The sequence below is a fragment of the Canis lupus genome, chromosome 28, assembly GCF_003254725.2.
Source record: "Canis lupus dingo isolate Sandy chromosome 28, ASM325472v2, whole genome shotgun sequence".
In the NCBI taxonomy this organism is placed as follows: Eukaryota; Metazoa; Chordata; class Mammalia; order Carnivora; family Canidae; genus Canis; species Canis lupus.
In genome coordinates this window covers 14,477,105-14,495,161 of record NC_064270.1, presented here as the reverse complement: position 1 = coordinate 14,495,161, position 18,057 = coordinate 14,477,105, and the positions used below count along the sequence as shown (strand labels likewise).

At 58.1% G+C, this 18,057-nt stretch overlaps 2 protein-coding genes across 2 annotated transcripts; both read left to right on the top strand.

The window, feature by feature from the left end:
- The first annotated feature begins 944 nt into the window (after positions 1-944).
- Positions 945-3,094, top strand: NPM3 (nucleophosmin/nucleoplasmin 3). The gene is made up of 6 exons (XM_025467001.3): positions 945-1,104; positions 1,404-1,489; positions 1,811-1,930; positions 2,050-2,143; positions 2,524-2,644; positions 2,738-3,094. Exons 1-5 carry the CDS (start codon positions 987-989, stop codon positions 2,634-2,636), a joined length of 531 nt encoding a protein of 176 aa, XP_025322786.1. The 5' UTR covers positions 945-986; the 3' UTR covers positions 2,637-2,644; positions 2,738-3,094.
- A 5,181-nt stretch (positions 3,095-8,275) lies between these two features.
- FGF8 (fibroblast growth factor 8) lies at positions 8,276-14,224 on the top strand. Its single transcript, XM_025467769.3, has 5 exons — positions 8,276-8,409; positions 8,511-8,547; positions 9,415-9,595; positions 12,765-12,871; positions 13,734-14,224. The coding sequence occupies exons 1-5, from the start codon at positions 8,378-8,380 to the stop codon at positions 14,022-14,024; spliced, it is 648 nt and encodes a 215-aa protein (XP_025323554.1). The 5' UTR covers positions 8,276-8,377; the 3' UTR covers positions 14,025-14,224.
- The last annotated feature ends 3,833 nt before the right edge of the window (positions 14,225-18,057 follow it).

The following is an 18,057-nucleotide window of genomic DNA, read 5'->3' as shown; positions in this document are numbered from 1 at the left end:
AAATGAGTTCCCTGTATCTAGTGGAATAAGGAACAGTTTCACAGTTTATCGGGTTCTTTGGTCAAAAGGTGAATGATGGGGGTTGCGGGGAGTTGCCCAAACTATGTGACCGAGGAGTCTAAGGTGGGAGGATGTTCTGGATTGATTCAGAATTACAAACTCCAAAACGTCTGCTAGGAAGAGCAGCCCCAAATCTGAGATGATGTCCGTCAGCATCCAGCCAGCACCTGAAGCTCAAAGATAGGCCTTCTGGGTAGTAACCTTAAGATGTTAGATTAGGAAGAGGACCGAGTGGTTCCATAGTTCCAAGAGAAAATACCATAGCTGAAAAGTCTTTCAGGATCCTCAGCTCTAGGAGCAAAGGCAAATAGCATATTTTTTATGCTTTTACAAGAAAAACGCAGTCCTGGGGGATGCCTGGGTGACTCAGCGGTTGAGCCTCTGCCTTTGGCCCAGGGCGTGATCCTGGAGTCCTGGGATCGAGTCCCACCCACATCGGGCTCCCTGCATGGAGCCTGCCTCTCCCTCTGCCTGAATCTCTGTCTCTCTGTGTGTCTCTCATGAATAAAATAAATACTTAAAGAACCGCTGCCCTGAAATTCGCCTTTACGAGGCGGGTGTTGGAAGGGATTCCACTTTTCTACTTTGGAAATAATAACGAACGCTTACCCTGGAGTGGAGACAGCAGAGGCTGCGAAGAGCTAGAGAAAATGGAGGCTGGAGCCACTCCATGACCACTCGAGAGCCGTAGTCATGGAAATAAGGATATTAACATGAAAAAGATCCACTGCTGTTACTTTCCTGCAGTCCTAACAGAAGTCTGACCGGGGGCCGCGCGAGCTCCCAGGCGAGGCAGCCTAGCACTGGTTGCGCCTCGGTCCCTCCCCTCAAGCCCAGCGGCTCCTTTAATGGGCGGGGCCGGAACCCGCCGCGAGCTCCCCGCTCTGTACGTGTCGGGGGCGGAGCTCCCAGACGGCCCTTGCAGCATGGCCGCCGGCGCCGCGGCCGCTTTGGCGTTCCTGAGTCAGGAGAGCCGAGTCCGGGCCGGGGGAGTCGGGGGTCTGCGGGTCCCGGCTCCGGTCACTATGGACAGTTTTTTCTTCGGTATTGAGGAAAAGAGGGCATGAGGGTGGTGCTGGGGCGGCCAGGGGCAGGGCTGAACAGGAATGCAGATGGGAACACGACGTGGGTGGGGGCGGAGGGGGCCCGCACGCGCAGCCCAAGCAGACGGGGTGGCGCGACCCCTGCAGCACATGTGCGGGGTGGAGTCCAGGGCCGAGCGCCCTAGGTGTTCTCGAGGAGAAGCGGGCGCGTAGGCGGCCGCTCGGACCACGACTGCACGTTCAGAGGTTTGGTGGAACGCCCCTCACGCACACTCAGACACACACCGTTCCCTCTTCCAGGCTGTGAGCTCTCCGGCCACACCCGCTCTTTCACCTTCAAGGTAGAGGAAGAGGATGATGCGGAGCATGTGCTGGCCTTGACCATGGTGAGGTTTGCTGGGAAGGGTGGTGAATAGCTGGTCCTGAGCAGGCACCTCGGGGGCCTCTACCTGTCCCCCCAGTCCCCTTTACTGAGAGTCACCTCCTCTGCCTGACAGAGGCAGCTTCTCTTGCGAGGTGACTTTCATGTCTTTCATGCCTCATCTACAAGCAAGTATTCTCCACAGCTGTTCCAAGTTAGGGGCTGCACCTTCCCATTCTCATCACCAGTAACGGACCGCTTGGGCGGGGCAAGTTCTAGGGTAGATGCCTCCCCTTGTGTCAGCCCTTGTTTGGGGAGACCCTAAGGCCTTGTGTACTCTTTCCAGCTCTGCCTCACCGAGGGGGCCAAAGATGAGTGTAACGTAGTAGAAGTCGTGGCCAGGAATCACGACCACCAGGAGATTGCGGTCCCTGTGGCCAACCTCAAGTTGTCCTGCCAACCCATGGTGAGTTCTGCCCAACCAGGTGATGGAGGTGGTGGTGTGGAATCCAGGACTGAAGGACTGACAGACTGATTCATCACAAGATGGGGCAGGCCAGGCCTTCATCCTTGTCTTCCTTCCAGCTCAGTTTGGATGACTTCCAGCTCCAGCCACCTGTCACCTTCCGCCTGAAGTCAGGTTCTGGTCCTGTGCGGATCACTGGGAGGCACCAGATTGGTGAGAGTCTTCTCCTTTGGATCTAGTGGATTCTTCATCAGGTCTCCCACCCCAGTCCACACTCCTACCCCATCCCAGCCATATCTCCTAGTGCAGCTCCCATATGGGCCGTACCGTCCACTGTCTTCAAGCCTACCTCCTGCATGAAACCTGCCCCAGTGTCTCCACCTCCACTAATGTGGTCTCCTTTGGCTCTCTGTCATCTTAGTATTGGAGGTTCTTCCCACCCAGGTCATCAGCTCTGGGAGGTCAGGGTCCCTGCAAGCTTAGCACCACAGGGCATGAATAAATGGCATTGGGGGTTGATGGGTGGGTTGGGGAGGCACCCCCCAGACATGACTTTTCGTTGCACCTCTTCCTTATGCTTATGTGTCCACCAGTTACTATAAGTAATGACGTTTCTGAGGAAGAAGAGAGTGAAGAAGAAGGTAGTGAGGAGGAAGCTGAGTTGTGCCCCATCCTGCCTGCCAAGAAGCAGGGGGGTAGGCTCTAGCCTCTTTGGTGAGTTGTGGGAGGGGTGTCCAGCCAGGTCTGGGACGGGGTAGGACCAGCAGATGAAGGCCTAGATGCTGACCCCTTGTTTGCTCTCCTTAGGTCTGCTGTTTGCCTGCCACATGTGCCATGCACCATGTTCCTATACAAGTTTCAAGAAATTTAAATATGTCTTCTCCATTGAAGAGGAGGGGTGGGGATGGGGGGATCTTGAGCTGGTGCTAGGAGAGAGTCTGGTTGTATCCTTCACAGGACCCTGGTGTTTTTCTAATCTTATGCCATACCTGGGGCTTCCCTTTTCTCCATGAATGGGAGAAACTCTGAACTTCTATCCTCACCCTCTCTCCCCACTTGCCTATGAGATTGGAGATCAGCATTTGAAGCTCAGGACTACACATTTTTAATAACTTTTTACATTTTTGGATAAAGGCTTAAATAAAGTGATGTGGAGTTTTGCAACTCACTTGTGTGACTTCTTTACCTGCTAGTGTGGTATTCCCCTAGGGACCACCAGGTGGCACTGTGGCAGCACCGAGGGTGGCCCTAGGCCTGGGGAGGGTGAGGAAATACGGGATCCTGCTATCCCTAGGATAGCAGGGGGGGGGGGGGGGGGAGGGGGGGAGGCCAGGCTCGGGCCCCAACTATCTTGCTAAAAGAGGACCTCCCAACACCAAGCCCATTCCCAGTCCCATAGGTGGGGGAGGGCCATCCCAGGAGGTTATCAGCATCCAAACAAGGGACCTGGGCCTCTGTCAGCACTCAGGCTGATGGGCAGGGGGGCAGATAAGGGGGCTTAAGTAGTCCGAGGAATGTGCATCCCTAACCCCATGAAGGGGCTCAGGCCCTGAGAGGGCCTGTGAGGGGTAAGGCAGAGGCCAGTCATTGCCCCTCCTTCGTCTTGCAGGCTGTCTCTGAGCGGGTCTGGGCCCTTAGAAACCTGATTCCGGGGGCCAGATGGAGGGGGCTGGCCAGATTGGGTGACAGGGAAACCAGAATCCGGGTGGCCTGGCATATGGGGGCAGAGAGAGGCCCCTGGGATTCAGCCTCCTGGGCTAAGTGGTTCCTGGCCCCCAGCACATCACCTGGTTCTGGGGGTCTCTGGTGCCTGTAATAAGGTGTTCTGGGATTTGACTGCTGCTATGCCAGGAGGAGAAAGGGAAGTACCTGGTGTGAGCATTAGAGTATATGTGACCATCTCTGGGGTCAGCAGTTCAGCAGCTGTGTTGCGGGGGCAGGATTTCAATGTCCCACATACAAACAAACAAACAAACAAAAGTTTAACTCTTGAGACAGCCTGGGGCCAGACATGCTGAGGGTGGACAGAGTATAGTGCCTGGTGGGGTGGTGGGGCCAAGCCCACTCCCTCTCACGCTGGTTGCTGGGCAAATGAGGGAACGAGCGGGAGGGGTCCCTAGGTGACCCGAAGGGGCTAGTATTGGGGCATGTAAGGGAAACTGGAGAGTGTCCCACACACGGGAAAGCATTCTTGCTTCAACACATACATCCCTGGAGTCGGTTCCACCCTCTCCTTGATGAGGAGCTCTCATTTTCATTTTCTCTCAAATTGAGGATAAAGGAAGGTGACGGCTGTGCTGCAGCGATCAGGGTCGCAAACCCTTTCTCCTCTTTCCTGAAGTGCTTCCTTTGGGAACCAGCGTAGCGGGGCAGCCTGGCTGGAGACCATTCACCTTCTTATGGCGGGTCGCGAGGGAGGGGGAATTACAGCTGGCGCCCTCTAGTGGGCGAGGTTGAAACCGCCTGTGACCGTGTGGCTCCCCTGCGGCCTCCCAGGAGCTACGTGAGTGGTCTCGCCCGCGAGTGGCCTGGAATGCCGAAGTTTAGGCAGAAAGCGAGGAGTAAGTCCCTGAGGCTGACTGCATTCGTTCTTTGGTTGATTGTTTGCTTGCTTGCTTGATATCATTCATTCGCTAAAAAAGCTCCTGTTAGAGCCTTTCCCTTCTTCGTCTCACCTATAACCTCCAGAGTCTCCCGCACGTGCGTGGCTGGGGGCGCGGGAGGCTGGCTGAGTGCAACGAAAAGTCATGTCTGGGGGGTGCCTCCCCAACCCACCCATCAACCCCCTGTGCGTGGCCCTGCTCGGATATTTACCCGTGCGAAGCCCCTGAGCGCTCATTGTAAGCCTTGACTGTCTCCTGGGTGGGTCTCCCAGAGGCCCAGGCAGGCACCGAGCGCGCTCCTGCCCGCAGTGGGGGCCCAATCTACATCTTCCGCCTTCTCCCAGGACTTTCCCGGCCTGAAGAGGCGCCTGGCGGACAGAGCTGGGCATTTATTCTCCCTCCCCGCCTCTCCTGGCTGCCCCTTCGGCCAGCACAGCGCACAGTAGGGCCCCTGCCAATTACTTTGACCTCGGAGCACCGAGGGACGAAGGTGTACGCAGGGGTTGGCAGACCGCGGGAGGATGGGCAGGGCTGTATTTCGGGGGCGAGGGGAGACGACTCCTAGGGGCTTAAAGTACTTAACGTAGTCTCGGCGATTTGCATCTGAACAGTCGGTGGAGACCGCGGCGCTTTGAACGCCAGGCGCCGGAGGCGCGCGGTGCAGCGAGCGGCAGTCCTCGCGGTGTGCGGATTTGAGGGGCCAGGGTTGGTCGGGGGACGGGATGCATTTGGAAAGAGGCTGAAGGTGTGTGTTTGGGTCCCCGCGAGGGCGTGTTTGCGGAGAGGGGCTGTTTATGTTGGCAAGGAGTGTGTGTTTGTGTTTGCAGGAGGCGAAGGGTGTGTGTGTGTGTGTGTGTGTGTGTGTGTGTGTGTGTGTGTGTGTTTGTGTTTGCGGAGTGTGGGGGCGGCCGGGAAAGGTGGCCAGGCTGTCACTCAGCGATCAGGTTGACAGGCGCTCCCTCATCAGGGCCGGAGAGCTCTGATTGCAGATTCGAGGAAACAAAATAGCAATTGTAATTACGGGGCTTTGATAAGATAAAGGAAGGAGCGAGCTGTCCGGGAAGCGAGCAAGCGAGGAGGGAGGGAGAGAGCGGCCTGCTGGGGCCCCTGCGGAATATTTGCATCTGTCACTCATGGGGCGTGCCCAGGCAGTACCCAGTGCCCTATGTGGAGGTGTCCCCATCTTCTCCCTCCTGCCCCAACCCCCCAACACCAAAACATAGACTTTTGGGGAGGTGAGAAGAATCTCCCAAAATGATGAGGGTTCATTTTAGGGGAAGTTCTCCAATGTAAAGGAATTCTGTCCTATAGAAAGGCCCCTCTCCTCCGTAGAGGTTAAAGTAATACTAAAACCTTGACCTCCACACTTGTAGGTCCCTCCCAGGATGTCCATCTCCTTTGGGGAAGGGAAGAGAGTGGGTTAAGATCATTGAGGTTCAGCTCAGGGATTTCAGAACCTTCTGGGAGCTCCAGAACCAAGGTTGGATGCTGAGTCAGATGATCTCTGGCCTCCATCCCCACTCCAGGGATGGGCCAGTGCTCAGAATGACTCTAGTTGTGGCTCCAACACTATACACACTAAGGATGGGCTAGACTGCCCTGACTCCTGCCTGGGTCCTGCTCCATGCTGTTCTCATCCAGACTGTTTTCAGAGGGCTGGGTTCCTGGTGGGGAGAAGGCCCTTTCCACCCTCTGCTCTCCGTCTCTCCATTCATTCATTTATGCACACAAATAAATATTTTCAGGAGCCTACTATGTGCAGGGCATGCATTTAAGATGGTGAGCATCCTGCCTGTTGAAGCAGTTATAGCTGGGGAGGCAGACACTCAGCAAGTGGCCTGCAGGCCTCTAAGACAGAGATGGACAGTAAGGAAAAGGCCTGGTTGGGGCTGTGGGCACTGGAGCCCACTTCACCTGTCTCCCTCCTTATGCGCTCACCCCTTAGTGGGGTTAAGAGGAGACCGTGCACGTCCAGCCTTTAGCAAACACAAGTGCTAATAAATAGTGGTGCTTGTGATTATTGTCTGAAGGCAAGTCTTCCCGGGGCAGCCACTCATGGGCTGAGGTCTAAATGCTCAGCCAGTTTCTTCATTATTCATTCATCAAGCACCAACTGCAGAACCACCCTGCCCAGCTTGGTGCTGTAAGCTGCAAGTACTGATCCAAAAGATGTTGTTCTTGCCTGGAAGTCTGTGTGTACAGGAGCCAGCAGAGTGAACAGACTCCTGGAGGGGGGGCCAGGCCCATGGAGTCTCCTTCTCTGAAGAAGGATGAGGTCTTCAGACAAGTCCTCTGACTGTTTTCCTATTTATGCATCGCTCAGTGTTAGCATTATGGCTGGGACAGGTGGGGCATTGGGACAGGTGGGGCACAGAGAAAGGAGAGGTAGGCAGCACCTGATTGTACTGCTGGACAAGGACCTGCCTACTGCCTCTGGCCTAATGGCTTCCCAGGACCATCCCAAGCCTTCCAGTCCAACTGCCAAGGACCTGGGGTGCCACTGGGGCAGCGAAGGTCATGGGCGACTGCAGCATCTGGATAGGGCATCAGGGGATCCACCTGCTCCTCAGAAGTATGTGTCCCAGGGCATCTCTGCCCAACCCCACCCCACTATGGCTCAGGGGTTCCAGAAGCCCCTGGGGGAAGGCAATGAGGTGAGGGCCTGGGAGGGGCTTAAACACTACCTCCTTTGGCCATCCTCCCACCTGCACGCACTTTTGACGCAAAGCACTAGTCCACATCTAGTCTGGTAGGTGTGTAAATGCCAAAGTGCACAAGCAATGAGACTCTGAGAGGGAAAGACTAGGCGGCCTGGATCTAAGTCTCTTCTCCAGGAAAAGCAGCTGACAGATCTTTCGGCCCCCTCTGCTGCAGCTTTGGGAGGGCCGCAGCGACCACGGGGCCTGCCAGGGACCTCTAGGCTCCCCCACATAGGTGCTCCTGGTTCCTCTCAGGCTTCAGGCTAGCGTGTGGGACGGAGGCAGGGGTGATGCTGATAATGGAGGGGACATTTCTCGCTCTTAGGGTCTTCTTGGAGACGGAGTGAGACAGGAGAGACCCGCGAGAAGGGTTATTCGGCAGAAAGGTCGGGGTCGGTCCGGGTCGCAGACGCACTCACTGCCGGGCCGCCGGGGAGCCGCACAGCCACTCACTCTCGCGTTGGCGGCCGCCTCCGGGGGCATGCACGGCTGAAGCACACAGTAGGTGGCTCACGCACCCGCCGCCCAGCCTGCGCACCCCGCGCACCCCGCGGGCCAGGAAGCCCCAGCCCGAGCCGCCCCCCATCCCCGCGGGTCCAGACCCCTAGAGCGCGCGAGGGGTCAGCCCGGGGATGGGGGGAGGCGCCCCCACTGGCCGCCCCCCGCCCCCCCCGCGGTCCCCAGACCCCTCCCCTAGCCCAGACCCCCCAATCCCAGACCCGCGGGCCGCCCCGCCCCGGCCCGCCCCGCCCCCGCCCCGGGCTGCGTCCCGGCCCCAGCTCCCAGCCGGGGGCTGCGGGCTCCGGCCGCCCGCCCCGCGCTCCCCCCTCGCGCCCGGTGCGGCGCCCCCCGCCCCCACCCCTCCCCCTCCCTTCCCACCTACCCACCCACCCTGCCGGCCCGTTACCCTCCCGCCCGCTCCGGCTCCTGAGCAGCCAGCGGCCACCGGCTCCGGCAGCGGCGCAGAGCCACTCGGCGCGGCGAGCTCGACATTCCACGGGACCCGCGGAGCCGCGTCCGGCCCGCCGCCCGCCCCCCCGTGCTCCAGCCGTCCTCGGCCGCCGCCGCCCTCGGCTCATCCCTAGCGGCCGCCCGCGGGCCGGCGTGATCCCGCCGGGCTCTCGGTGCTCCCCGGGCCGCGCGCCATGGGCAGCCCCCGCTCGGCGCTGAGCTGCCTGTGAGTACGGCCGCCGCCCCCGCGTCCCCGCCCGGCCCCGCCGCCGCGCCCTCTCCGCTCACCCGCGCCCTCTCTCTCCCGCCCGCTTTTGTCTCCCACAGGCTGTTGCACTTGCTGGTCCTCTGCCTCCAAGCCCAGGTAAGGCGCACTGCGCGGCGGCGGGGCCCGGGCGGGCCGGCGGGGGCCGCGGGTTGGCGAGGTCGGGCGGGGGCCCGAGGACCGACCCTGCGGCCGGCGCGGCGGGGCTGGGAGGATCCCTCGGGATCCAGCCCCGATTCCCCTAGGAGGGAGTTAGGGAACAGAGAGGGAGCGCCCTGCCTAAGGTCACACAGCTGGTGTGCGGCGAGGCTCGAACGCGGGCTTTCGGGCTCCAGCGCTGTCTCCCACGCAGCCTGGCCGGGTTGGGAGTGGATGGGGAGCTCTAGGAGCACCCACATGTGGCTGCCGGGGAAGGGGTGCGAGCGGGGTCCCGGAGCGTTCGTTGTCACAAGTCCCGGTGACTGCTGCAGGGACTCTCTCCGCGGCTCGGCTCTCGGGGGAGACTTGTGGCGGGTCTGGCCGAAAGATCAGGTGCCTAGGCTCTCTGCGCTCGGAACATTTGCTCCGCAAATTTGTCTTTATAAATGTCAGGGATTGGGCAGCGCTGCCTCCCTACTAACGAGCGCCCTGCTTTTCTAGGAAGGCGTGTGGGCGCCGGGGGTGGGGTGGGGGTGCGGGCCGCCGCCGGGCAGGGAGCTTGGTTCCCTGATCCCGGCCGGCTGGGGGTCCCAGGGGGCTTCGCAACAGGTAGGTCCAGATCGTTCTGGGCTCATCCTTGCTAGGCTGGGTCTGCCTGACTTTCCTGGCTTGGGTGTTGTGGCCTGAGCTGGCAGGTTGGGGGGACACCGCAGCCCCTGCTGGCTGTCTGGGGCAGTGGAGGTGCGTGCAGGGCGATGGGGGCCGCTGGGGGCCCCTGGGCAGAGTAGCATTATAATGGCGTGTTGTGTATTTTTCAATTTCCTAAAGGTAACTGTTCAGTCCTCACCTAATTTTACACAGCATGTGAGGGAGCAGAGCCTGGTGACGGATCAGCTCAGTCGCCGCCTCATCCGGACCTACCAGCTCTACAGCCGCACCAGCGGGAAGCACGTGCAGGTCCTGGCCAACAAGCGCATCAACGCCATGGCAGAAGACGGGGACCCCTTCGGTAAGGCGAGCTGCGCCCGGCAGGGTAGAGGTAGCTTGTGGAACATGCCCCCTTCCCCTGGCTGGCCTGCTTTGATGGGACCTGCAGGCCCCATCTGTGCTGGCCAGAGGCCTCTCCAGGCTCCCCAGCTCAGAAGGGAAGGAGTTAAGGCAAAGAAGCCTGGTGGGGGTCAGCTGGAGAGAAGAGGGCTGGGGAAGGGACCTTGGGGAGTACTTGGCCCACAGGTGCCCCTTCCCTGCCCAGCAGATGAATGAATCCAGGAGTCTCCCTTTCCACCTCCCCCATTCACACACCCCTCCCCAGCTGCAGGTGGAGACAGGGGGTCTGCGGGAGGGGCCCCAGGTTTAAGGGAAGCTCTTGAAAGAGGATATGTCGCCAGGGTCCACAAAAGGAGAGAGCTAGGAAGGAGAAGAGAGAAAAATTGCCCCAACCTTTCCAGCTTGGACAGGGGGTGCCATGAACCTTTAAGTATTTTGATCAGAAGGGCCAGCCGCACATAGGGACTTGGCTGGGAAAGGTGTCTCCACTCCACTGACCCAGGAACCTAGGTGGTGGTCGGAGCGGGGCGCCAGGCTCCTGCGGGGTGCTGAGTCCAGGGAGCTACCGCGGGCAGAGAGGCGGAGGACTGATTGATTTCTAAAACATTCAATATTCCTGCCTTGAAACAAGGCCAATTTCCAGAGTCCTGGATGTACCAAGAGAAAAAGCAAGCCCTCTGGGCGGCTGGTGTTGTTTTTAGAGAGCGATTATTGTGAGTTTAAAAACCTTTAAATAATGACCAAGTTAAACAACCATGAAAGGAGAGGGGAAGACTCTATTAAAATGTAATAAAAAGGTGAGGCATTTTAAGAGCTAAGAAGAAAAATGAAGAATGATATAAAACAGAAAAAGAACGAGCCTTTTTTCAGATGTGGAGTTTGAAAGGAGTTGCAAGTCTGTAAATGTTAAAAAAGAGGTTCAAGATTGTTCTCTATGAATCTCTGGAGAGACCCCCGCGTCTGGCAGAGCGATTAAAACTCTTCTTACTTTCACCTTTTTTAACATTTCCTGAATACTTTCTCCTCTTCTCGAGCCAGTTTGGGGGATCGAGTATGTCTCACTGCATTTTTTCTGCATCGACGTAGCTGACTTCCCTTCAAAGCTGGAGAAGGAGACATAATTTTCCCGGGATAAATCTGTCACTGGGGTGGAAGAATAGGTTTGAAAATGTTAAGCTTTCCAAAAGCCCTGTCGGGAAAGCCGCTGTAAACTGCGGCCCCAGCTCCCCAGATCCACCAGGAAGGGGATTGGGGGCTCTCTGGGGTGGGGGTGGGGGGCGGCCTGCCCGGTGGCCGAGGTCCCCCGCTGGGCTGGCAGGGCCAGCCTGCCGTCCCTTTGTCCCTCCAGACCGGCTGCTTGCTGCCCTTCCCAGCTTCCAAGGAAAGGGAACGGATGCTTAGCTTCTCCTGGGGTTGCTTCACTGGAGCAAATGGTCCAGCATCCTTGGGTTTAGAGAGGGAAGGAGAGGCTAAGCTGGCCATGGGGGAGCTCGTCTTCAGACATCTGGAGTCCAATGCCCACTTCTGTCTTTATAAGTGGAGGAAGCTTTCCAGGTGCCCTGATCCCTGTCTGCCCAGGCAGGAGCAGAGGCGCTTAGGCTATGCAGCCAGGACAGTAGAGGGCTGAATTGCTTCTGAACTGGTCCCAGGAAGGAACAGAGGGATAGTTTCATCCCTGTCTGCCCCATTTGGCCAGAATCCTCAGAGTGTGATCCCCTCGCCCCTTCTCCGGTCAGCGTCCCTCCAGCCCTTAACAGCAGCCACTCCTTGCTCTGGAAGGCGAATCAGGAGAGGGATGAGCAGACTGGCTGGGTCCAAGAGGAGGTGGGTGGGAGGGGAGGTGACAGCTGCATTTCCATGGCTGACTTGGAGCCAGACTGAGAAGTTGGCCATTGGGTCCCAGCTCTGCGCTTATGCGAAGTGGTGGGGGTGGTCACTGGCTGAGCAGTGAGGGCTGCCTTGCTGACCTTGGTGCTCATCCCCCCCCCCATTAGTTTTGGGGGCAGGGAAAGTGCTGCCTTGTTGGTGCAGGCTGGGAGACAGCTCTGGGGGTCCCAGAGCTACTTTCTCAAGGAAGGGAGAGGAATAGAGAGGAATAGAGAGGACAGGAGATGCAGCCCCTTCTGTCCTAGTCCTGACAGCTGAATCAGCCCTCATCCCCTTCTTGGGGACAGCCTCAAAGGGAGGAATCACAGAGACTAGACAAGGAACAGGACTTCTGTGGCAAGTTGGCTGTTCAAGGGGAAGGTGAGGGGGAAGAAGCCACAGAATTGAGCTCCCTGTCTCAACAGCTTTCCAGACTGAGAAGCCAGCATGCCTGATTTTCTCCCCTCCTCACCCGCAGAAAGTGGTTACTGGGGTGAGAAGCCCAGCTGTGATGGGGGTTGAAAGAGAAAAGACTATTTGAGTCATTGATTTCTGGACACTGGGGCTGGGGACAGTGGTGACTGGGAAGCATGGAGAAGAGCAAAAGCCTCTCAGCTGGGGTCTGAGGTTCTGGGAAAGCAGCTGGCTGTGTATGGGCTGTGTGTGTAGGGAGAGTGGTCTCCATCCTTGTCATCTTCTCTGCAGAGCAAGGATAGGGGTGGGGGTGGAGGGTGGCCAAGGCTGTGAGTTAGAACCTGAGGTGCCAGAAACAGAAGAGGGAGTGCTTTTATGTTTGGCTTCAGAGCTGATGTCATTGCTGCACCCCAGAAGTTTATAGTGATCTATGAGGCCTGTACACAGAATATTTGGAGTTTGAAGGATTCCCAGAGATCTTTCGATGAGAGTAGAACTCTAGTCATGAAGCCTTGACATAAAAGTCAGTACTATCTGGTTGTAAAAGAGGGTCTGTTCAGTTGGATGGCTCCGAGATTCCTCTGCAGAATTCAGCTTGTGCTTCAGGGTCTTGCCATCCTCCCTCTATGAGTCCAGGTGAGGGGCCTGAGACAAGAAAGGGGACTTGATCTTTCCCAGTGTTGCAGAGCATATGGGCAGCTGGGCTGGGGCTGGAGCCCACATCTTGGGTACCTGCTCTTGGAGCAGTTGCTACTGGAATGTGACAGGTCTGAGGGTCAGCTGGGGTGAAGATGTGGTACAGTAGGGGGTCTGGGAGCTTCCAATAACCATCCCACCACCTTCCCTGACAGCAAAGCTCATTGTGGAAACGGATACCTTTGGGAGCCGGGTTCGAGTCCGGGGAGCTGAGACTGGCCTCTACATCTGCATGAATAAGAAGGGGAAGCTGATTGCCAAGGTGGGGCCCCAGAAGGAAGGGAGGGTTCCTGGGGCGCGGGGAGTGGACTGGGCTGGCAGGAGTCCTCCAGGGTCCCGGGGCCACCTTGGGGTTACCTCATGATTGGTGGGGGGGGGTAGTGGGGGAGGTGAGAGAGAAGGAAACTGCTGGAGAGATGAAAAGCTATAAAGGCACAGGAGGAAGAAGGAAGGTTAGGCAAGGGGCTGGTGGGGGTGGTGGTGGTAAATTCCATATATCTTTTTAACAAATCGCCAAATTGCTTTGCTATTATGTCCAATTACATGGTACCAGCATTTGGAATGTTCAGTAAGCCGCAGGCCCAGCCCCTCGGCCGAGCTCTGAAATGGCCCCATTAGTCACGGCTCTTCTCCAGCCTCCAGCGCCCCGCTTCCCGGGCTTCTGGGGCGGGGGGCTCAGCGTCCCCCCACAGGCCTCCCCTCCCCTCCCCCATGGGGTGGCTGCCTTGGGGCCCCTGGGGTCCTAGAGGGCTGGGGAGGCTGGGGAACGGGTGGGAGCAGCCCGGCCAGACTGGTGGGCAGGAGGCCAGGGCAGGCAGGGTCTGGGCCCCCACTCTGGCCCTGTGTGTTGGGGCCCAGCCCTCCGGAGACAGCCATGTGTCACTGCTGCCCGGGAGGACAGGAAGTTGCCGGGTGGGCTGCGGCTTGTGAGGGATTAGAGAGCGGGTGCCCGGGCGGTGGGGGTGGGGTGGGGCTGCGGCTCGTGCCCACCCTGCCATCTGCTGGGGTGCCCACCTGCCGTCGGGGCCGCCTGCCCTCTGCCTGTGCCGGGGGGCGGGCGCGGGAGGGGGCGGGACGGCTGCGGCCGAGCCCAGTAACGCGGCGTCTGGCCCCCCGACCTGCAGAGCAACGGCAAGGGCAAGGACTGCGTGTTCACGGAGATCGTGCTGGAGAACAACTACACGGCGCTGCAGAACGCCAAGTACGAGGGCTGGTACATGGCCTTCACCCGCAAGGGCCGGCCCCGCAAGGGCTCCAAGACGCGGCAGCACCAGCGCGAGGTGCACTTCATGAAGCGGCTGCCCCGCGGCCACCACACCACGGAGCAGAGCCTGCGCTTCGAGTTCCTCAACTACCCGCCGTTCACGCGCAGCCTGCGCGGCAGCCAGAGGACTTGGGCCCCCGAGCCCCGGTAGGCGCCGCCGGCCCCCGCCCCGCGCTGCTGGCCGCCGGGCCGCGGGGCGCCGAGCAAGCCTGCGAGGGCCAGGTCTGCGCTGCCGAGGCTGGGAGGAGCTGGGGCAGCCCCGGGTTCGAGCTGTCCATGATGTGTTTGCTGTTGGTTTTTTTGTTGTTGTTTTGTTTTGTTGTTTTTTTTTTTTTTTTTTTTTAACAAAAGAGAGGCTCTATTTTTGTATTCCACTTGGCTGTGGTGTCTGTCTTCTTCACTTTCAGGAGGGCCGGTTGTAGCCTGGCCTGGGATTCTGACGGGGTTCCCTCTGGGTGGGGGTGGGCGCGGGGAGAGCTTTCCCAGTTAGCAGAGGTGCTCCTGAGCCCCTGCACCTGCAGGACAAGTAGCCGGAGAGTCCGCTACACCAGGCTTTTCAAGGGTGGTGTCAGTGGGGGGTGGATGTGTAGTCGTCGTTATTAAATGGCCAAAATGTTTACTTAACTTGCCTATTAAAAATGTGTGTTGGAGAGCAAGTCCTGCGGGGGTCGGCCCCCTCCCCTTCCCCAGCTGCCCTGGGGCTGCCATAGGCAGCACATCAGGCACCAATTCTGGCTGTAGCCTCCTTCCAGTCTGACTTGGGACCTGTGCCTGTCGTTGTTACATGGAGGGGCTCTTCCGAGAGGACAGAAGCAAGGAAAGGGGCAAGAAGAGGCTCTCAGCTGGTCCTGGGAGCCCTCAGATAAGGACCTCCTAGCTCCTAATGGGAGTTATTGCCATCACCTCCCCTGGTCCCCTCTGGGGCAGAAATGATGGCTCTGCTAGGACGGAGCTGTGTTCATGGATTCAGTGAATCTTTAAAAAGTGCCTCTCTGTGTGTGCCTGGATCTGTGTGGGAGACAGGTTGGAGATGCCAGAGCTGGTTCTTTCCGAGTATCAGGCTCCAGTGAATGAAAGAGAAGGGCAGCTGCCGGGGTCCAAGGCGGGGCTGTATTGGAGGGGAGACTGCTAAGACTGGTGCTGACAATTGTGACATGGAGCAAGTATAGACTTCTGAGGAGCTGGTTGGAGAGCTATGAGCCTAAGGTGCTGAGCTCAGGGACTGCAAAAAGGCCCAGGGACTATGGGCCATGGGAGAGGTGAGATGAGGCCCAGAGGGAGAGGAACTGGGTGCCGGGGGGTTGGGGGAGGAGGGCGAGAAGGACCAGGTGGAGAGCCTATGTTCACAGCTCATAGGTCAGAAGGACTGGCCTGAGAAGGACCTGCTATTGAGGAAGAAAGACCAGGGCCGTGCTATGGCAATGGTAGGGCAGGTCGTGGTATGGGCACAGGGCTGGCCAGTGTCGGGGGAGAGGTGTGTGTTTGGATGTGGACTGAAGAGATTGGTATCACACCACATTGAGGGAGAGCCCAGGCCCAGAGGCAGCAGGTCTCCTGTGGGCAGAACCAATGGAGTCTTCATTAACTGAGGCCTCCCATGCTGGCTGTTTCTGCTGCCTTCTTTGACAGGCCCCTGGGCTGGTCCCACAGCCCAGATCCTGGGCCCATCCAGAAACCTTTTCCCTCTGGGCCTCTGTTCTTTGGCATTTCCTTTGAGTGGCGGGGCACCCCGAGGCTTCCTAACCATGTGGGCCTCTCAGAGCTGAAGCCGCAAGTTCCAGGTCAGCCCATCCAGGTGGACGGAGTTCCAAAGCTCCATGGGAAGCCTTGGAGTAGAGAGGTTGGGGATACCCTGGGATCTGTCCATGCCACCTCATCTGGCTTGCTGTGGGGGTGTGGGGCTCTGGATAGAGTAGGTGTCTCTTGGTGCATGGATGCCGGGGACGTTGCGCGGGGGCTCCAGACATCTCTGTTCCAGCTCCCCCAGCCCTTAATGCCTCCTCCCTTCTTCATTCCCTCCCCTCCCCCTTTAATTAATTCTGGGTGAGCAGCCCGGCTTTATTGTGCAAGGAGCTTGGGTCTCACTGTGGGAAAAGTCACACCTTCTGAGCAGCTTCTGATGCCATGCAAATGAAGAGACCGTCCAGGAAACGCTTTCATCTGCACGGCCGCCTGTCCAGCCCCCAGCCCAGTAATTGCCCACATTTCACTTGTTTGAGAGCAATTCCTGGGGGAAGCCATAGGGTAGGAGGGAGTCTGGGGTGGGGGTGGAATGTCAGGCTCTCCCTGCCTGTGATCCTGGTCACAGAGTAGAGCCAGACCGGGCCAAGGCTGGGCACAGGCTAGGCCAAAGCCACTCCTGAAGCACCCAGGCTGGGGACTCCTGAGTACTCCAGGGTGGCGGAGTGGACTTATGCCCTGGTTGCCGTGAGGGAGAAGAGGTGGGCTGTTCAGAGAGCCAGACCTGCCTTACAGAGAAGAGGGAGATGACAGGTGGCAGTGGTGGTGGTGGTGGCGGTGGTGGTGGTGGTGGTGGCTGGGGACAGCGGAGAGGTGACCAGGAGGTGGGAATCCTTGAGGCTGCCTGGGGCCTTGGAAGGGGCTGACTTCCTAGCAGAACCCACTGGCCCCATGGGGACCCATGGGAGCAGAGCCCAGGGCGGTGGGGCCAGGCTGGGCTAGAGCACCCACCACCTTGTTTATCTTCGCCTTGCTGCCTCCGTAGAGCCCTCGCTAATGGGGTTTTACAGCCCACTCAGGCTGCAACTGGCCAAGAATCAATCATTACCGGCACTTAGTGGTTTGATAGTTAACAGCCTGAACTGAAGCCAAACTGGTTGTTAACTGTGATAACAACTGATTTCAAGGGGTTATTGCCGGCCCAATATGCTCAGTCCATTTATTTCGGGGAAAACAAGCAGGGAGCCGTGGCAAGGCCCAGGAAAGGGAGGAGGACCAGGCTCTTCTCAGCCAAAAGGTTTGTTGCTCTGCCCTAGAGTGGGTGCTGGCTGCGAGGGCCCTGGGGACTACCTGAGGCCTGTGCCAGGCTTGATCTCCCAAGACTCACTGAGGACCTGCCTGCTGGCCCAGGTGACTCACACGGAAGCCCTCTTCCAGTCCTTCCTTCTCTCCGTGCTTACCTCATCTTGATCCCCCATCTCCTTTTTTTTCTAGCAGTACTGCCCCTGAGACCCTCACTGGGATGGGCTCCCCACGAGGAGGAAGGAGGCCAAGTGGCTGGGCCTAAGCTTGTCCCCATCCAGAGGGTGGGCTGGACCCTTCACCCATTCCTCCCTCACCCAGGCCTCTCAGAACCCTGCCAACTCCAAACTAGAACCTTGTCTTTCATTTCAAGGCCAGCGAAGACTCCTCCCAAGCCTTGATGAGAAAGACAAGTGAGGGCTCTCTCCTCTCACTCCACCAGGTTCTGTGCAACCCTTCCTTCTACCCTAACCAAACGTCAGAATGTGACCAAGCATCATTCTAGAATGCTGCAGCAGCAAAGGACCTCAAGAGTTCTCCACCATCTATAGATAGCTTGGGGCCCCAAAGACACTTAGCTAGGGTCAAAGCTAGTACTAGAATTCAGGTGTTGTTTTCTAGACCCGGGCTGCCTCTTGAGGGTTGTAGATCTTTCCCTAATTCCATGCATTCATTTGATATTTATTGAGTACCTATTGTGGGCCAGCCTCTATTCTGGGTAGAACGACAAGCAGGAAACAAGACAAAAGCCCTGTTATGGAGCTCATATTCTAGTGGGTGGGGGTGGGGGTGCAGAGCAAATGGTATATAGGATGGCAGACACTGAGAACCACCTTGGGAAAAATGCAAAGAAGGGAATGAGAGTGAAAGGTAGGGTAGGGTAGTAGCAATTTTAAACTAGGGTGCTCAGAGAAGGCCTCACTCAAATCCTAATGTTTGAGCAGACACCTGGCCCAAGTAAGGCTTTCAGGTATCTGTGGAGGGGCCATCCAGGTGGAGGGAAGAGCAAGTGCAAAGTTTCCTGCATTTAGGGGAAGAGGAAGGAGGCCAGTGAGGTTGGAGCAAAGAAGGGAGGACTTGGGTGTGGGGGAGGGGGAGGCATGGAGAAGGCTAGAAGTTGAGGTGAGGCCAGAGAAAAAGAAGGGGTAATGGAGGATCACGTAGGGCCATTGAAAAGACTTTAGTTTTGATTCTGAATGAGA

Bases quoted from the DNA above. Each gene is read 5' to 3' on its own strand.
- FGF8 (XM_025467769.3), top strand. From the start codon at position 8,378: ATGGGCAGCCCCCGCTCGGCGCTGAGCTGCCT. The intron at 8,548-9,414 runs GTAAGGCGCACT...AATTTCCTAAAG, and splicing joins TCCTCTGCCTCCAAGCCCAG to GTAACTGTTCAGTCCTCACC. The intron at 9,596-12,764 runs GTAAGGCGAGCT...CTTCCCTGACAG, and splicing joins AGAAGACGGGGACCCCTTCG to CAAAGCTCATTGTGGAAACG.
- NPM3 (XM_025467001.3), top strand. From the start codon at position 987: ATGGCCGCCGGCGCCGCGGCCGCTTTGGCGTTCCTGAGTCAGGAGAGC. The intron at 1,105-1,403 runs GTATTGAGGAAA...TCCCTCTTCCAG, and splicing joins TATGGACAGTTTTTTCTTCG to GCTGTGAGCTCTCCGGCCAC. The intron at 1,931-2,049 runs GTGAGTTCTGCC...TCTTCCTTCCAG, and splicing joins AGTTGTCCTGCCAACCCATG to CTCAGTTTGGATGACTTCCA.